Genomic DNA, 19,389 nt, shown 5'->3' on the forward strand with positions numbered 1-19,389 from the left:
TAGTCCCCCCCGCCGCCCCCCCCCCCCCCCCCCCCAACCTTAATTTACATTTTAAACCCTATACTTTTAACATTTTCAAAATAGATCCTTACCAAATTTTCAATTTTAGCTATAACTCGACTTCCTTTCTCGTCCATTAAAATTTGGTAACGTAACCGATTGTTTCTTTCTTATTATCTTATGATAGAACTTCCACGGTTAAATAATACTAGAAAAGAAGAGAATCTCTCTTAACTCACAGATGTAAGTGCAAGCTCGCCAACTGGAAGACAACTTCTCTCCCACACTGGCACACTAGTGCTCATCAAATTCTCTTTCGTTTCGATGTATGCTCATGCTTTCTGTACTCTTCTCAAAGTCTCTTCTTGCCAAATCACAACCTCAATTGTTCCATAGATCCTTGACCTCCCTGGCACCACTACTACTAAGCTCGTCATTGCTGGTATGAGTCAACACCCATCTCTTTATTCTGACCAGGACGAGCCCTATAGATTTTGTATGGGTGTTTAGAGATTGTCCTGCTCTTATCAAGGCAGTCGCTGGCGTTTCTTCTGGCATAAATTGGGATATTGATCCAATAACCGGAATGCCAACCTTAAGATGTCTTACGTGAGAAGGTGTAGTATATTGTTGTTGTTCAAAGTTTAGTCAGACTGATTGTTTAAAAATATAACTCTGCTATATTATTTGGACTAATCCGTCAAAATCTGTAGTGTGTATCAATCAATCAGTCAATGAAGTGGCTACGGACTTTTCCTTTTAAAAATAGAAAGTTACTTTGGTATACATCCTGGATGGAGAAGAGTTGGATTTATTGCACACCAATAATTGAATATGTGCATGGGGATGTTCTATCATTATCTAGGGGAGGTTTGTCTGTAGATGTTTCAATCTTTGAAACTACTGCTGAAGTTAAATTATATGTTCGACTAATATATTGTCCTTTCCTCTATAAAATTAATTCATAAGAGGATATTTTCTTAGGAGAGCAACCTAGCACATCGATTGACGAGGACTTTTATAAAAATAAAAGAAAGGAACGTATAAAAGAGTTTTTCTTACTGTAATTTAGTGAATATGGAGGGGCTAATATATAAATGTGCAGATAGCTCAAAGATCTTGGGGACGAACCCGTGAATCGGATGCCGCGAATGCGGTAGACCGGTTCGAACTCGGTTCTCTTCGCCCGACGACCCAAAAGAGATAAAACCGGGAGAAAATAGAAGAAATCCGAACGCCACTTCCAAATCCTCTTCACGGCTTCAACTCTTCTAATGGCGCTTCCTCTGATTCGATGGAGCGCTTCGTCTCTCACAACTCTTGGTTTTGCTTCTTCCAACCCTCGCCTCGCTGTCGCTCGCTTATCTTCCTCGTCCGGATTCCGCCGCCGCCCACTTCGCCCCTCGGCGAATCGTTGTGAGATGGGTACTCTTGGGAACCCTCAGTTCGAAGCCCTTTGGTTTATTTGATTCTGTGATGTGATTTCTTTCTTTCGTTTTTTTTGTTAAAGCTTGGATCTTTGGGTTTAGGTAATACTGCCGACGCGAAGGTTCTGCTGAAGGAGATGGACTTCCCTGAGCTTGAAGTAAGAATAACTTTCGCCTATTCCTTGACTAAGTCTAATTCGTTTGGAATAGTTTTTTGAGCGTGTACTTGTATTGACTTTGATGTATACTGCGGTATGCGTTAAAGCTATTATCTTGCAAAATCTGATGGCATTTTTCAGCTCAAATACTTGTTCTTAGTTTAGATGAAGTTGTCCTAGCTTATTGTGTAATGTAGAAGAAGCAAAAATGCATAGGTTACATATTGTAGAACTTGAGAGTTCTTGGTCTTCCTTTCTGACATTAGGCAGAATTAATTTCAACAGAAATGGGTTCAATCGCATGGATTTAGGTCGGGGCAGGCCTTGATGCTGTGGAAGTGCCTGTATGGGAACAATGTCTGGGCTCATAGTCACGATGAATTGGCAGGTATATGCCTATCATTTTTGTAACAAGCTGCTGCTTTGCCCTTTTCTTGCAAGAACTTTTGCAATTTTACTTTTTACTAGTTTTAAGAAGATAATATATGATAAAGCAACGAAGACTGGACGAAATTTAGGATAAGAGATTCGGAGATAATTTTCTAATGGAGCACCAAGCAACAGGTAGCCATTATAAGCATATAAATATAGTCTTAGTTGAAACTAGGATGCAGTATTGGGTTTTGGGTTTTCTTTTATGACCTTAAACTTGTTAAAGTAGTGAAAGGTAAATGGTTTATGTATTTTCAATGTTAACATGGTAGACTATTTTCAGGATATGAAATGGTTTACGTATTTTCAATGTAAAATTGGTTTTTACATCTGAACTCTTAAAGTAGTGATTTATGCCATTGTATAGACCTAATTCTCTTGTAAAACTGCTCAGTTTATTTACCCTTACCACTTGACGTTGCTTTCCTAGGTTTGAAGCCTACTTGTTTGCTTGTTGTCTCATCAGTACATTCAAGTTTACTAGCATAAATAGTTGTTACTCTAAATGCTCTAAACTTCTGCAGGTTTAAATAAGGAATTTAGGAAAATGTTAAGTGAAAATGCTTCTCTCAAGGCATTAACAGTGAAAGATATTCTAACTGCATCAGATGGAACACGAAAGGTACATTTCCTTGATATTTAGTTTTTATTTTGTTTTGCTTGCAGTCAAAGAAGCTTGTAAAACGAATCCCAGTTTTTTCTTAGCTGATTATCTTAAGTTCCTCAGAATATTCTGACTGATGAAACACAGGAGGTTGCAGATTTTATTTGCTTTGGGAGATGAATCAGTGATAGAGACTGTTGTGATACCTTGCGATAGGGGGAGGACCACTGTCTGTGTCTCAAGTCAAGTGGGTTGTGCCATGAATTGTCAGTTTTGTTACACTGGGAGGCATGTCTACCTTCTCAAAACCTACTTCTCTTTTGGCCTTTTTGTTCATGCTGCTGATTTTATCTGTCTACGCTGGTTGGTTGTTGAGTAGTCTGAATAATCTTGCAGGATGGGGTTGAGGAAGCATTTATCAACAGCTGAGATAGTTGAACAGGCTGTCTTTGCTCGCCGATTGTTCTCAAGTGAATTTGGATCAATCTCAAACGTAGTATTTATGGTAAGCATGGTTTGTTAATTATAAATAATTAAAAGGATGTGTCTCCTGATAGGACTGATTTGTATTAGTGATGTCTACTTTCTTGTCCAGGAATGAGACCATCTTTCCAATTAGCTTTCTGCTTGTATTTTATGTTAGTTTGACCAACATTGCTAGATTTCTTTTGCTGTATCTCACATATTTCCTTTCCCTATTCTCACTCCAGGGCATGGGTGAACCCCTACACAACATAGATAATGTGATAAGGGCTGCAGCTATAATGGTTGATGAGCAAGGTCTTCAGTTTAGTCCTCGTAAGGTGACTGTCTCAACAAGTGGACTTGTTCCACAGTTAAAACGCTTCCTTCGAGAGTCAAACTGTGCACTGGCAGTGAGTCTGAATGCCACTACTGATGAGGTGATCATGGATGTGATTTAAGAAATCAATTCCCTAGAATAACTTGTGTGCAATTTATTGAGCCAACCTGTATGCAGGTGAGAAATTGGATTATGCCTATCAACCGGAAGTACAATCTCAGTTTGCTTCTAGAGACCTTAAGGGAAGAGCTACGCCTCAAGCATAAGTATAAAGTGTTTTTTGAATATGTGATGCTTGCTGGGGTAAATGATAGGTATTATCAGTTATCATTGCTATCACAATTTTCTTTGGGCAATGCTAGCAGTAGTTTGTTATTCATTTTATACTTGCTCAATAAAATGAATGACAGTATTATTTGGTTTCCCATAACTTTGTATTGATCACATAGTCACCACTTCATAAAGGTAATATTCTTATTTCTTTTCCCTGACATCTTTTAATTGATTCACCAACATAACAGCATTGACGATGCAAAGAGACTCATAAAACTCACTCAAGGGATTCCTTGCAAGATCAATCTCATCTCATTCAATCCTCATTCTGGATCTCAATTCAAGCCCACACCTGACGAGAAGATGATAGAGTTCCGCAACATTCTGGCTGAAGCTGGAGTTGTTGTTTTCTTGCGACCCAGCCGAGGGGATGATCAGATGGCTGCATGTGGTCAGCTTGGGGAACCTGGAGAATTTCGGCTACCTCTGCTTCGTGTTCCTGAACAGTTTCAAATGGCTTTGTGACATCAGTAGATGCCAACTTTTATTTCTAGAGGCTTCTTATGGAGCATATTAGGATCCACAGAAGCAATACTAAACTTTGCAAAACAGACATGACGATGACAAGCAAATCTGCAGAAAGCTTCAAGCAGCTGAATTAGAATCCATATAACTTCCTCAATGTTGCGTTTGGTTGCAGCTCCACAATTTGTGTCAATAACTTGGACATCTGGTTCATTGGGTTCCTTTGGCTGTAGTGAGTGCTGAAGACCTCTTAGGTGAATTGTTATTTCTGGTCACTTTGGTCAATCATTGTTTCTTGTCTGCTAACAAGTTTGCTTTCAAGTATTGACAAGTCCGGATTGTGAAATACCTTCAGTGTTCTTCTCATTTTAACTCAACTTTGCACTTGTGCTGGATCCATGTCCATCTACAGATATGCATAGACAGTTATGTCTGCATGTCTGCATGTATGAATTCCTTCATTATCTGACAATGATTATGGCTTAGGGGTATTTGAGCATATGTTGGATAATGACGCTGACTGTAGAACTTGAGCCATGGTACAATTAACGTCCAGGTATCATGGGTTAAAATAACATGTTGATTTTATTAAGATATTGCATCGATTCAGGCAAAAATACAAGCTAAAAGTTCTTGAAAGATTATCATGATCAAATACCTGAAATCATGTGAATAGGCATGGGTGTTAAATTTATATGTGGAATGTAATTCTCATGCCATATTCTCAAGCAGAAACCCATACGCAACCAGGTAACAGCTAAGTTTTAAAATTTAACAATCACTGAGAAAGTGTCTTTTAGCTCATTGATTCAAATTCATAGTCAAAGATGATATGGCATTGCATCCCTTAATTGTACAGAGTACCATCTGGTATTTGACAAGATGAGCATAACTAGCTCACATAGTGGCACAGTGTGAAAAGTTAAGCCACATTATCAATTCAGAAAAGAGATAAGCAGATACAGAGGTGAGCTTAACCAGCTCTCGCAGAAGTTGAAAGTTAAGCACATCAGCCACTTCGTCCAGAAAATGAAATTGGAGGAAAATGATAGGACAGGAGAAATCCTGAAATCTTGAAAAGAAGAATAGTGGAAGTCTGCAGTGCTCCAATACACTTCTGCTATAGAGGAGTCGCGAATCCTACAACATATCACCAATCAAATCAATAAACTTTATATTCACTAAATATAAGAGTGATAACGCTCAAAATTGAGTGAACAAGAATATAGTTGTTATATGGGGTGTGCATAAGATTTCAACTTAAGACTAAAAGTAGATAGATTAACTAAACAGAAATAGTGGCAAATACGTCAGTAAGTACCAAACTAGGAAAGGCTTGCTGACCGTTTAGGTCTAAAAGATAAATTGCATTTGGTATGATAGCTATACAGTACAACTCGCATGATACATAGTTATGGTATTGGCTGCTGGTTAAAAAAATGCATATAATACATGAGCGAAACAAGGGCATATTTCATTCTCAGGAATGCTAAGTTACCAGGTGAATATAAAGATTAAACTTTATGTAGAAAATTCTTTTACCCTGTCAGCAATATGTTACAGAGTCTTTAATCTAACTATTTGGGGAAGCATATTACAAGATCCATTTTCTTCATTCATCTATCATTAAACTTCCTAAGGATCTATTTGCTTAGATTTCTTATGTTAGTGTCCTGTAGGTATAATTAGTCATGCATATCAGCGAAGCATATTACAAGATCACAAAAGGGAATGAACTTTTAAGATTTCAATGAAACTATAGCATTTGCAAATTTATATGCTTTCACTGACTAAACATGTCCTCTTCACTTAACAATTCTAAAGAAAGCAACACAAAATGGTCAATTGTTATCAAATACTGAAGTGTTGAATACTTGCAAAGAACATATAGACCTCTTTCAATCAATAGCATTACTGATATGTGTGAAGATGGCTTTGCAAATTGTTGTGGTTGAGTAAAGGACTACACCGGAACCATATTAAGGATGAATATGAACACTAGCTCCCATTTGAAATCCAAAGAAATTCAAAAAGCAAGTTCCGAAACCCAAAAAATGGAAAAGGGAGTATTACCTTCTGAAAGCCAAGCCCAACTTCCGGGCTTCAGAGAGAGCATTGAAGTGAGCAATGCTGAAGCAGTAACACTGTGCAGTGGCATCAAAGACTGGGCACAGCCCAACTCGACGGGAAGCCTAAAAATTCCAACGAAGAAGGGCAGATCATATAAAAGTAAACGTATATAACAATAGTCACGACGTACTTAAGATCCACCTGCGTATCTATGGTACTCATGTATTCTACAGTACTATGTGGATTCCCAAAATATCTAAACGGATTATAAAGAACATAAAAAATGCCCCCCAAAAAAAGATTATCAAAAGGGCTTGTTCCAAAAAGCTAGCACAGGCAACGAATGGAGGAGTAAATCACATCAACAAAGATCACAGATGTGAAAAATGATTTTTTTTTAATAAATACATATCAGTAATAATAACAACCAAGAATAAAAATCACGACTTTGATGGTAAAAGCTATAGATCATTAAGCACGAAGACAATATATACCAAAAACCAATCAAAATTTCAAATGGATATCTTGAAAACTAGAAAAATTAAAATAAGGATAGAGGTGGCTTATACCTAGAGATCGCTACGGGACGCCTCCGGAGAAAGAATCGAGCAGGAGTCGAAGTAGACGTAGAAGTAAACGACTTGGAGTTCTCCGCAAAGAAACTTGGCGAAGAAGAGCGGAACGTCAGAAGAGCTCTTCGGGCGCCGCCCATGGCCGCCATCTTTAACCCTCGAAACTTACACCCTCCCTCTCGAACGCTATAAACCTCTCTCCCGATCGCTGTTATGATACTCCGTCGGACCAACATAATAAACCCCTAATTGGGCTCGGTTAAGGGCCCATATATGCCAAGTCTCCTACAACATTTACTGGGCCTGGCCCAATACAAATACAAGATAATACATTATAGTAAGTATATATTAACCCCTCTCCCTTGAGCTCTTTTTCCCATATGGAAATATAACCTCAAATTAACCTGGCCTCTTCCAAACACTAAGCATGCATGTGAGCAATGTCTCTATGTGGCTGTTCACAACTAACTACAAGTTAATTAAGGAGAGAACCTAGTAGAAGAGATGATGTGAGTTGCAAACAAAACAAGCAGCCATATATATCCTCTCGAAAATGAATGCATGAGCTCTAAGCTACGGTTACCATTAAGGCTCCAAGAGAGATGCTACCCCACACGCAAACCACCCTAAGAATGTGCGTGACATTGGCTTGTATTTTTCGCTGTTCCAAAGAGCAACCTCACTGGCTGTTATAATACCCTACACCCCAGTGGTCACCCAAGGTGCAAAAGCCCACGGAGAATAAAACGATTTGCCTGGTTTTTGGCCTGTGTGTACAAAGAAAAATATACTTGGTGGGCACTTGTCAAGCTTTTGGAGATGAGAAAAGTGGTAAGTAGTTTGAAGTCATAAGCGTCATGTTGTTGTAAATTTGGCCCCATGCATGGCTGAGCTGCTAACTGAGAGGTAGAGAAGGAATGAAGTGATCAGTGAAAAGAGCGAAAGACCCAGTTACAATCTTTAGTGGGCAAGAAGATTGACAAGAGAAAAAACAAGGAGGGCTCACATGTCAAACATGAGGACAGTAGGGGAAAAACAAAAAGTTCTACAACATTCTCCTGGAAGGCATCTCACCCCTTCTTTTGCATGTCTCAAGCTTTTGGTACTCACTCTCCTGAGTCCTGACAGACTTAGAGCTACCCCAATCTTCTCTCATATATGATCAAAAGCCACATGAACTATGCTATTCTTGGTGAGATGATTTCTTACATGAGGAATGCAAAGATGGGTAAAAGATCGGATTGCTTATTGAACTGTGTGCGCCTAAGAAAAATACATCCCTAGTGTGCTTCAAATTTTTCTCTTCCAACTGTATGCGTTATTTGTATCCTGGGTGTTGGAATGAGACCATGGCCAGACCCCAGAAAGAGTTGATCTACAGGATTGATTGATTGATTGATTGATTTGCCATTAATTCTACAGTATAGAGTTCTCCTATATTCCAGGGGGCGTATAAGCTTATATACCTATATAGAAAACAAACTATGGGTATTGCAGTTTATTTCTCTATAAATAAATCACAATGTCATAGATTCCATTTGCCAAGATAATAGCGAAATAATGGGATAAGAAATCCTAATTCGATTTGCATTGCCAAAAAGTCCTGATGATTGCTGACATCAATTCACAAAGAATATGATTTAAGATAGCCATACAAGCAAAGAGTAGAGGAAATTATTGCATAATCCATTTCTAACGTCTTATTGGGACTATAATAGAGTTTAATGGTAAGTTGGAATAAATCATATAGGCAGATGAAGTTTGCTAGGCCACACACAATCCTATCACGAGCAACGCTACGCCAACATATATACCCTTTATAATAAGTTTGTAAAAGGGTTCCTAACTAAGCAACTATTATTAAATCAAACTATATTAATTTCTTATTATTTAGTCTAAGCCACATCCTTTCTCCCCCCTTGTTTTTTTCTCCTCCGTAGTATCGGAGACATCACCTAGTTACAGCTCCGTATTTTAAAATTAATGCTACATTTTTTTTTACTACCACAGATCCAGACATTCTCAAAAGTTCAAAACAACCAGGTTTTAAGCAACTAACATGCTGTTTAGGTATCAGCATTTATATCGCCTTTATATACATATAGTTAAGACCTCTTAGTAGTATATATAAGAGGTATGTTACTTGGTTTGATGAAAAAAAACTTATATATCTCAGTTGGCAGAAGTGCAATATTAAAGTCAAAAGCATGCACACACACACACACATATATATATATATATATAGTATATATAAGTGTATATATATATATAGAGAGAGAGAGAGAGAGAGAGAGAGAGAGAAAGACCTTGTGAGGTGATACAGTGGATTGATCCCACTAGTAGTAGGCTTAGTCTAGTGGGTGGCATTGGTTCCGGCGAAGAGAGAAGAATACAAAGAAAGAGACTGAATCCTTTTCAACGCGTTTTCAAGCTTTTGGGATTCGTCCATACTCGGGATAACGGATGCCTTACCAGTGCCAAGAACGCGTTTCTCAATACGGCTATTTAATTTGCTGGGTCCCAATAAAACTAAATAGCCAATTAAAGCTCCCTCTCTATCTTTTTCCTTTAATTGGCTTTCCTTTCTTACGACTGACTTCCTCAATAGTAAAGTTTGAGATATAGGTTAATATTCTTTGAATACTGTACATTACTTCACAATCTTAACATAGTTATGCTCATGTGGTTGGTGGAAATGAGCGATCACACGGCTCGAATTAATTGTTTATGATCTGCCTAATCTCTTTAATATGTGAACATGGGATTACCTACACGCAATGTCACAAGAGTAGGATCCAACAGTGTGAAAACAATATAAAAAAGAGATTGTAGGGAAGAGTGTCAACCGTGTGATCTTTGTGGTCCGAGAGTCCAAGTTCACTCTGACCGACAAGCTTCATGTGATTCAGAAAACGATTCTCTTGTGCCTGAGACCCCAAACAAATCTAACTCGCTCACTCACTCACTCAACTGCTCTCTATATTTCTCGTTCTAAAACAACATTGGGAATCGAGCATAAAATATATGGTTGGATAAGTTGTGTATAGTCCTCTAATGTCAGGACTACTTCTAATTTGTGTCGGTTGTTCCCTGATTACCCAAACGCCTACTTCTACTACTAAGATGCAGGACGAACTGTTACGGAGTAGTTGACCCAAAACGTCTGATCCCTTGCAAACAGTGGAATTTGCCAACTATTTTCTTTTCTTGGGTATAATTATAATGTACATTAGTTGCAGTAGTATCCAATATATATATAATAATGTCTGCAAATATGGGTCAGTTATTTAAACTTGACGAAGTAAAGAGAGACAGAACCTTTGGATTTGCAGCAAAAAGAAGTTGTGCAACTTTCTTTTTTGCAACAAGTCAAATCAAAAGGAAGACCATGTTACTGTCTTATTTAGACCATCCTTAAGGGAGGTTGGCTATCCTGTGGATAATGTAAATCGGTGAGAGTGAAACCTATGACAATGAAACCTATAATGTCTTCGATCCTTACTAATTGCTATTTGCTCATAACTAGCCAAATCCAGAAGGTCAATTTTGTTAAATATTATACACATGCTTGATGACACTGACTACCTAATTTAGAAGGATTATTTAGTAGCACTACAAAGATGCTGGCAATCAAAGAAAGAATATTGTCATCATCAATGCAATAATTAAAACAAGACAGAATCTAGAATTAATTAAGAGAATTAAATATGTGAAAAAAAATTACCTGAAATAAAAAAAAAGAAGAGGCATCTACGTCGAGAGAAGCCCAAATTCTATGAGTGGTAGTATATCCTTGCAGCTAAGGCGAAGTGGGCCCAGATGATGGAGAGACGCAAGCACTAGTCACTACAATGGAATGGGGCGGGGCCGCGGGGGGAGTAGAAAGAGCCAGACGGTGGTTGGTGGTCACGGAGGATCGCACTCTTCCGCAGCGAATCTTATCTCGTTTTCTAAAACACAAAACCAAACAAATATCTAATTAAACTTTTTTAACAAAAGTTACAATTGTCACGTGACAACTAACAAAGGAATTGCTCCAAAATACTTACAGACCCCCGCACAAAAGGTTCGGATTAACTGCATCAAAGATACACGGTTTATGGTTTATGTAACGGATTAAAAAATAATAAATATATATGATTACAAGTTCCCTTTTTTTTTTTTTGGGTCTTTAAAAAAAAAAGATTGGTAAGAAAAGAAAAGGTTAGATTTAAAAAAAAGAATAAGTTTTTTTAAAAAATAAAAAAAATAAAAAAAATAAAAGGGACAAGAGGAAGAGAGATAGAACCAAAAATAGACTCATTCGCACATCTATTTATTTTCCCTCCCTACCAGCCCTCTCAATTGCTTTCCCCCAAAACACTCAACCACCACTCCACTCCAATGGCGATACCCAGTCCTCACCTCCATCTCCGTCTCCGTCTCCGTCTCCTCCTGTTGCTCCTCCTAGTGTGGTACGTGGCAGCCTCACATTCCTCCACGTTGTCCAACTCGTCCGTGAATCCCTTCACAGCCAAGGCGGCCCTAATCCGGTACTGGAACCGCAAGGTTCCCAACAACTACCCCCACCCCTCCTTCTTCGTCTCCAAGGTCTCCCCACTCTCTGCCCTCGACTCCGCCACATTCTCCTCACTCGCCGCCGCAGGCGACCTCTCCGCCCGCCTCCCGGCCCTTTGCTCCGCTGGCCGCCTCCTCTGCGGCAACTACTCCGCCCCCGTCGACGCCTCCCTCTCCAAATCCACCACCCCGTCCGCCTTCTCCTCCTACGAGAACTCCAACTTCTCCAACTACGGCACCGGCGCAGGCGGCGGGGCCGACTCCTTCGCCTCCTACTCCCCCGACCTCAATGTTCCCATCGACACCTTCCGCCGCTATAGCCGCGACGCCGCCGGCCACAACGACTCCTTCACCTCCTACGCCCCCGACGGCAATGTCGTCACCGCCAACTTCACCTCTTACGGCTCCTCTGCCACCGGCGGCGCGGGCTCCTTTACCTCCTACGACGACTCCGCCAACGTCCCCGACCTCCGCTTCACCAACTACGAAGCCAACTCCAACGGCCGGTCTCAATCCTTCTCCTCCTACTCCAACGAGGCCAACTCCGGATCCCAATCCTTCGCCGGCTACGGCAAGTCCGGCAACGGCGTCCCCGTCTCCTTCACCTCCTACGGCAACGAGTCCAACGTCATCGGATCCGGATTCGCCAACTACGGCGAGAACGGGAACGGCGCGACGGACTCCTTTACCGCCTACGGCGGCAACGGAAACGTCCCAGAGAACACCTTCCGGTCGTACGGCTCCGGCGGGAACGCCGGATCCGATCGCTTCAAGAGCTATCGCGACCAGGCTAACGTCGGCGACGACAGCTTCACCTCCTACGCGAAGAACGCCAACGGTGGCGACGCCGGGTTCGAGAACTACGGGAAGTCCTTCAACGAAGGGAGCGATACTTTTAAGGGCTATGGCGAGGGCACAAACCCTAACCACCAGATCTCCTTCAAGGGCTACTTCGGCGACAACACAACCTTCAAAGGCTACGCCAAGTCCGGTGTCAGCTTCAAGAACTACCACAACACCACCTCCTCCGCCTCCCTCTCTGTCGCCGGAGAGAAGAAGGCGGCGCCGGCGGCTAACAACCGGTGGGCGGTGGAGTCGGGTAAGTTCTTCCGGGAGAAGGATCTGACCAAGGGGACGGTGATGCCGATGCCGGACATTCGCGACCGGATGCCGGCGAGATCGTTCCTCCCGAGGTCGATCGCCAGCCGGATCCCATTCTCCGCCAGCGAGGTCCAGCGGGCGTTCGGCATCCTTCCGGACACTGCGATGGGGAAGGCCGTCGCCGACACGGTGGCGGAGTGCAATCGCCCGCCGAGCCGCGGCGAGACGAAGCGGTGCGCGGCGTCGGCGGAGGACGTGATCGACTTCGCCGTTGAGGTGCTCGGGAACGACGTTGTTGTGCGGAGCACCGAATCCTCCGGCGGCTCGAAGGGGCCCATCCTCATCGGAAACGTGAAAGGAATCAACGGCGGTAAGGTTACCAAGTCGGTGTCGTGCCACCAGAGCTTGTTCCCTTACCTCGTCTACTACTGCCACTCCGTGCCCAAGGTGCGGGTATACGAAGCGGACATCCTGGACGTCAAAACGAAGGCCAGGATCAACCACGGCGTCGCCATCTGTCACCTCGACACGTCGGACTGGAGCGCGAATCACGGGGCATTCGTGGCGCTCGGTGGGAAGCCAGGGGAGATCGAGGTATGCCATTGGATCTTCCAGGGGGATATGACGTGGGCCGTCGCCGATTGATTGGTCGACTCATCTCGTTTTGGCCACTCTTCAAATTTTCCTCTCTTCTCAAAAAAAACAAAAAAGAATTTAGGGGAGAGGAAAATTGGGGATTGGGGGTTTGGGGTTTAAGGTGGGTGGTAGAGTTTTATGGTACATTTCTACTTCAGAAGTGTAAATCTCCGAGAATTGGGGGTTTCTGGGTGGTTGATTATCTCAATCATTTGTTTGTTATGTTAAATATCTTTAGAAATGAATTCTAATTCAAGATATGATCATTCTACGATTACTGCTTCTGCTCTGAGAAGAGAAACTTAGAGGAAAACAAAGAAACAGAGATTAAAAATGCCACTAATCTTGTTCTTCAATATCACTACTTATGAGGTTTAATTTGTGCTATTCTTGCATTAACTGTGAGGGTTTTCTTATTATCATGTTGTGCCTTCGGACAGAGTCAGTCAGTCAGTCAGTCAGTTGGATGTATAAATGTACTACTGTATTGTAATGTAAAAGGAGGGTTGGTTTTCTTTTTTCTTTTTTTCTTCTTAACACATGAAAGTAATTTGGTTGCTTAAGAACTTAAAACATATATATAGAATACTAGTTATTGGGGGAGGTGGTACTCCGTACTGATGTTCTTATGTGTTTCTTGACAAATAGATAAAACGAGAAATCATAGAAATATCTCCTAGGCCCAACTAACTATTGTAATCTAGTATTTGTCACTGGCTCTGGATGCATTCTTTGATAGCTACTCATCTGGGTTCTGTCAGGGGAACATGATTTTGATGCTTGTCTAAATGTCTTGAGAGATAATCTTTTGTTATGACTGAAGATGAGAAGAAGGTATTGAAAACTGTAACTCAGTAGAACTTCAATCCTGCCTGATATGAAAATTATCAGGATGATGCACATATACCTACTTCCACCTGCAAGTTGCAGCTATATCAAAATCTTGCACTGTTTAAAAGACAATGTGGCCCTGCCTACTTTACTGAATTACTGCTCATTATAATCCAGTACTCATTGTGTCAGGATAATGTGTTGTGTTGCACTAGCAAATGTTCATTTTCTTCATCATTTGATGAATTGACCGCAATGAGGAAAAGTTAACAAAGAACTTTGCCTCCCACTTATACAGGCACTAACATTTGGTGGTAGAGATAAAAGAAGAAAAGAAAAGGAGAGTGCTTGCCAGTGACTCTGGGTGATCTTATCTCTCTCTTTCCTTGGAGATGCCAGAGTTGGATTCAAATCTGGACATGTTTTGGCGAGTCTGCAGAGGATGTTTCTTTGCATTCTTCATCTCAAGCCAGTCATGATGATCCATAAAAATACCATGATGTGCCAAGTTGCATCAATGGACCTTTCTCCAATCATCACAATATACATGAAAGCAAAAGTGGAACTCCAACTTCTCCAATCATACCTCCTCCCTGTTTTTCTTTAGTTCAAAGTTAGTATTTTTTTTTTCAAAAAAAAAACATGATTCCTTTCAACTAATCTCTCTTCCTCTTTTCTTTTGCTTTTCTTGCTTTTGACTCTTGTTGCTGTGGCCAATAAAGTCAGCTCATAGTCCAGACACAAAGCAAAAGATCGAACACGAGTATAAGAACAAACAACAAATGACAGGACTCCTTGTCCATATGTCAAGCATGATCAAAAGTCTTCCTATTGCCTTCTATACTATCTTTATTTGCTGAGCTCTCTTCACCATAGTACTGCAAAAGATTCTAATGGCCTTAAAGCTCATCATTGGATCTCATTATTTCAGCAGACCAGAATATAGAGTAAGAGGCACACAGAGAGGCAAAGTGGAAGACAGAGAGGGATATAAGGTGAAGGCATTAGCAGAGCACATGGAGTGTTGTTCTTAGGCACATGTTACATTTTTCCACAGAATTTAAAGCTACAACAAATGTGGGGAGATGCCAACTCTTCATGCCTTTCTTCAACTGTACTGATTGGTTCTGGTTGAGGGTATTAACTCCTTTCCTTTGGATCATCTGGATAATATCTTTATGGTAGGTCAGAAAGAGGAAATGGATGAGGGACTTCTTTGGCTTCTGATAATTAAATGATCTGAACTGTCCTATGAGTGTGAATTTAATGTCCCTTGTCCCCTGTAAAAAAATAAATAAAAAGATTAGGAAAAAGTTAAAACTCATTCTAGAATTATAATTGGTCAGAAAATAGCCGAAAGATTTTAATTTACAATTATGATACGATTACATAATTTATGACAAAAAAAAAAAAACGAAAGAATTACAAAATAACCAGGAGAGGAGTACCTACAATCAAAGTCAATTAAATACTGGTGCTTTGAGGTTCGTACTGCCTGGGCCCTGGCTTCCCGGAGGCCACGTCGGCAACCGAGCCCGGAGTTTGGGCCTCAGGAAATGGGCTTTTCTCCTTATCTTTAACTGGGCCCATTGGGGCTAATCAAAGTTCATGGGGTCTGGAAATGGCACTTTTAGCAGCTACTTTTATGAATCCTTTTTCGCCAAATTATATTTGTCACTTGTCGTTTTTGGCCTAATCTAAAATTTGCTCTTAAATAAATATGGCTCATTAGCATCACTATTTTATGCCATCATTAAACAGCTAAATAACTAACCATTCAAACTATTTAAAAATATTTTTTTTCATATACTTGCTAATAGGGGTGAAAACAGATCGGATAGTGCTCAACCCATATTCGGATCCGTATTTTTAGTTCGGATACGGATTCGGATACGGATATTGGACGGATAGCAAAATTTAAAACCATATCCTAACTAAACGGATACGGATAATTTTCGGATAAAGGATCGGATCTTAAACGGATATTGATTGAATTTAAAATAATTAAAATATTTTATTTAAATATAATTAATATAAAATTATTAAGAGTTTTACAACAAATAATTTTTTTGTATGTCAAATATATAAAATTAGAGAAATTAATCTCTAAAAATAATATATAACGTATTATTAGTAATAATATTAATATTTACTATTTAAATAAGCAAACTAAAAACTGTAAATCATTTAAAAAAATATGCGGATAAACGGATATCCGATATCCGTATCCGAATCCGAAAAATATATCCGACCCGTATTCGAATCTGTATTCGATTTTTTTTCAACAATTCTATCCGTATCCGAATCCAAATCCGAATCCGAATCCGATAGAAATTTTTTTATCCGAATCCGATCTGAGTCGGATTAGATAGCGGGTCAGATCGGAGTTAATCCGACCCGTTTTCACCCCTACTTGCTTTGCTAATGATTGACGAATAATTGCCGCTTAATGTGAATCACAAGAAGATTAAATAGTTCAGTTTAAAGTACATAGACGTAAGTTAAAGTCGAACTAAATTACATGGAGTAGAAGTATAAGATACCCATTTCTTTTCTCTGGCTGAGAGAATTTTGGCTATGTAAAACGAAATCCTGCACTTTGATAACTTTTAATAGCTGAGGAGTAATTGAAACTGGACATGATGAATTGTTAATGACCAAATGGAATCTTATCAGGGAGTGGATTGCAACTGGCTCATACTTTAACCGGGTGAATCTAATCAAAAAGCTCCCCACAATAAAAAGCGAGAGCTCTCCTACTCGCTGCCTTCCAAAAAGTTTCTTTTTTTTTAGTTCTATTTATAAAAGCTTTCAAGAATAAAACTAAGACGTCAATAGATACTCAAATTTTTTAAACCAGACCACCGGGGTTAAATTTATAGAAAAAGAAAAGAACTCTTAAATTTTAGTAATTATAATATTAGACACTTTGAATTGGATGTGTTTATTTTTATACTATCTGTATATTTTTTTTTAATAATGAAAAAGGCACAATTTATTAGAAAATAAGAAAAGGGAAGGGTTAAATTAGAAAATATATTAACACAAATAAATAAATAAATAAACATAATAATCGAATCTTCTCAGGTGGTCCAGAGTTCCAAACCCAATCCCCCCCCCCCCCATTGAATAAAACCTAAGACTCGTAGTACTATTCGAATTTTTTTATTTCAGAAACACTACCTTATTTCCCAAATCAAATCCCCATCTCCTAACTCGAGAAGCCATGGATTCCCCTCATCGATCACCGCCCCAGGACGCGGCGGAGCACCCGAACCCGCTCGCCTCGGAAACCCTAGCACCCAACGAAGAGCCCATCCCGTCCCCTCCTCCATCCCCGCTTCGCCTCACCTACTACCCGGAGAACCCGAGCCCATCGCCGCCGCGAGACGCTTCGGAGAAGCCGCCTTCTCCGTCGCCGCCTGCGGTTGTGGAATCGGGCCTGACGATCGGGAACCTTCTGGCCCGAGAGGATCCGTCGGCGGAGACGGTGAAGGCGGTTGGAGTCGGCAGCGGCGTGAAGCGCTGGCGGCGGCCGGTCCCGGCGGTAGTTTGGCGGAAGGATGTGAGGATGGCCGCGGTGGGACTTAGGGTTTCGGCGATGGTGCTGTCCTTGGTATCGTTCTCGATCATGTCGGCCGACAAGACCCAAGGTTGGGACGGCGATTTCTTCGCCCGCTACGACGAGTACCGGTACGTAACGGAATCCTCAGTTCCTTCTCCACCGTCCGATCGAGAATTAGCGGTGATTGATGCTTTGTATCGGAACGGGCAGGTACTCGCTCGTTGTGAATGTGATGGCGTGTGCCTATTCGGGGTTCCAGGTGTATGCGGAGGTCTACCGTACGATCACGGGGAGTCACATCATCGGCCGCCCGTTAGGTTACCATCTCGATTTTACGATGGACCAGGCAAGTCAAAGTTTGGTTAAAGGATTCTTGTGCCAAAGGCCGTGCCAATCTCCGGTAGGCAAAGCACGTATCGGTATCGCTAGCACATCTCGTGCCGGGCCGATGTACTGTTGGTGCACTAATAGTCTTGATACTAAAAAATAAAAATAAACCATTAAACTTTTTTAATGCATTAGAATAGGTTTTAAAGGTTAATATAAAGTTCTTTAATATTAGATATTAGTTTAATATATGCAATTAGATTTTAATCTCGTCATTATTTTATAACTTTTTCGGAGCTCCAAGTTCGGACAAAACTTCGGAACAGCAAAAAATGTAAAGCATAATCTATATAAATTATGCATCAAAATATAATTAAGTATCAAAAGAGAGACTCTAATTTCAGTTTGTTAAAAGTAAGATATGTTCATGCGTTAGTATGGGTGGCTGGAATATTGAGGTATCAATAATTTATTTGTTATGTATCGACTTTTGTTGATGATCGACGCAACAATCCATGAATAACTATGAAATCACCCTTGCCTATGTATCACCATGATATTACCTAGTTACAATTTGCAATGCTTTCAGAGTAAGTTTAAGTTTCATATATTTGGATGGATAATGGATAACCATGGGCATATTTTTGGGCAGCTGAAAGGCTCATATGCATGCAGAGTACTAGCAAATAGCTAACTGGAAAAAGAAGTCTCTTAACTATATCAATCTAACAACTGCAGATACTCGCTTACCTTTCAATGTCTTCATCGTCAGCAGCTGCCTCCCGTAACGGCATATGGGTGACAAGATTTGGAGCTGATGACTTCACAAAGATGATTGATGCTTCAGTCGCCATGTCATTCTTGGCGTTTGCCACCCTTGCTCTTAGCTCAGTTATCTCTGCTTATAATATCTTCAGAGGGAAATCATAGGTGATTTTTTGATGGATTTGCAGTTCAGGAACTAAGAATTCCTCACTAAGAACTTCCTTATCCTATCCTTATACCTGTGCCTAATAGGCCATAGAATACTGAAGGATGTGATCTAACTCAAGAATAGCCTAGCAATATGCAATGTCAGCTGACCCAGTAAAGAATGCAGAATTATTTATCAAATTATCATTCAAGATGCAAACCCTTGATTCTGGAGCAGTTTAAAAGGAGATATTATTTGGCATGTGGTTATGTAAGCCTATTTCAAGCTAAAACGTCTCGGACTTACCTAAGTCAAGGGTGTCAGGCTATCTCAGTTGTCTTTATTTTTCAAGTTGTATGAATGTATCACAATATTTCGTGAACTTGTTTCATTGTTTTTCTTTTTCTTTTTCCTGTTGGGAGAAAGAACAGATTAAAGAGGTTCAGAGTTGTTTACAGAGGTGTAGTAAAAGTTAGTCTTTGGATTATGATAATAAAAGTATAGACGTGATTCTCCTGCCTTTTGAATTTTTTAGTACTTGGGACTGCCAAAACAACAACCTGAACGGGTATATGAATGTGATTAGAGTAAAAGAT

General features: G+C 40.4%; 4 protein-coding genes across 6 annotated transcripts; 3 read left to right on the top strand and 1 right to left on the bottom strand.

The window, feature by feature from the left end:
• The first annotated feature begins 1,129 nt into the window (after window positions 1-1,129).
• On the top strand, window positions 1,130-4,720 carry LOC140771412 (uncharacterized). Its single transcript, XM_073112949.1, has 9 exons — window positions 1,130-1,425; window positions 1,530-1,585; window positions 1,871-1,973; window positions 2,542-2,639; window positions 2,779-2,909; window positions 3,018-3,126; window positions 3,332-3,523; window positions 3,601-3,737; window positions 3,945-4,720. Exons 1-9 carry the CDS (start codon window positions 1,275-1,277, stop codon window positions 4,219-4,221), a joined length of 1,254 nt encoding a protein of 417 aa, XP_072969050.1. The 5' UTR covers window positions 1,130-1,274; the 3' UTR covers window positions 4,222-4,720.
• A 291-nt stretch (window positions 4,721-5,011) lies between these two features.
• LOC140770268 (protein NUCLEAR FUSION DEFECTIVE 6, mitochondrial) lies at window positions 5,012-7,070 on the bottom strand. Its single transcript, XM_073111365.1, has 3 exons — window positions 6,861-7,070; window positions 6,295-6,413; window positions 5,012-5,361 (listed from the first exon to the last, which is right to left on the bottom strand). Exons 1-3 carry the CDS (start codon window positions 7,010-7,012, stop codon window positions 5,342-5,344), a joined length of 291 nt encoding a protein of 96 aa, XP_072967466.1. The 5' UTR covers window positions 7,013-7,070; the 3' UTR covers window positions 5,012-5,341.
• A 4,118-nt stretch (window positions 7,071-11,188) lies between these two features.
• LOC140770267 (BURP domain-containing protein 12-like) lies at window positions 11,189-13,563 on the top strand. The gene has a single exon (XM_073111364.1). The coding sequence runs from the start codon at window positions 11,247-11,249 to the stop codon at window positions 13,164-13,166; it is 1,920 nt and encodes a 639-aa protein (XP_072967465.1). The 5' UTR covers window positions 11,189-11,246; the 3' UTR covers window positions 13,167-13,563.
• Window positions 13,564-17,135: 3,572 nt separating this feature from the next.
• On the top strand, window positions 17,136-19,313 carry LOC140770106 (CASP-like protein 4A3). 3 transcript variants are annotated; one of them, XM_073111105.1, is made up of 3 exons: window positions 17,136-17,681; window positions 17,764-17,953; window positions 18,619-19,313. In XM_073111105.1, the coding sequence occupies exons 1-3, from the start codon at window positions 17,215-17,217 to the stop codon at window positions 18,808-18,810; spliced, it is 849 nt and encodes a 282-aa protein (XP_072967206.1). In that variant the 5' UTR covers window positions 17,136-17,214; the 3' UTR covers window positions 18,811-19,313. The 3 variants fall into 3 exon arrangements, with proteins under 3 accessions (XP_072967206.1, XP_072967208.1, XP_072967207.1); XM_073111107.1 differs by having other exon boundaries at window positions 18,656-19,313; XM_073111106.1 differs by having other exon boundaries at window positions 17,764-17,899.
• The last annotated feature ends 76 nt before the right edge of the window (window positions 19,314-19,389 follow it).

Source organism: Typha angustifolia, chromosome 11 (assembly GCF_048772165.1).
Source record: "Typha angustifolia cultivar Huaian chromosome 11, ASM4877216v1, whole genome shotgun sequence".
NCBI lineage: Eukaryota > Viridiplantae > Streptophyta > Magnoliopsida > Poales > Typhaceae > Typha > Typha angustifolia.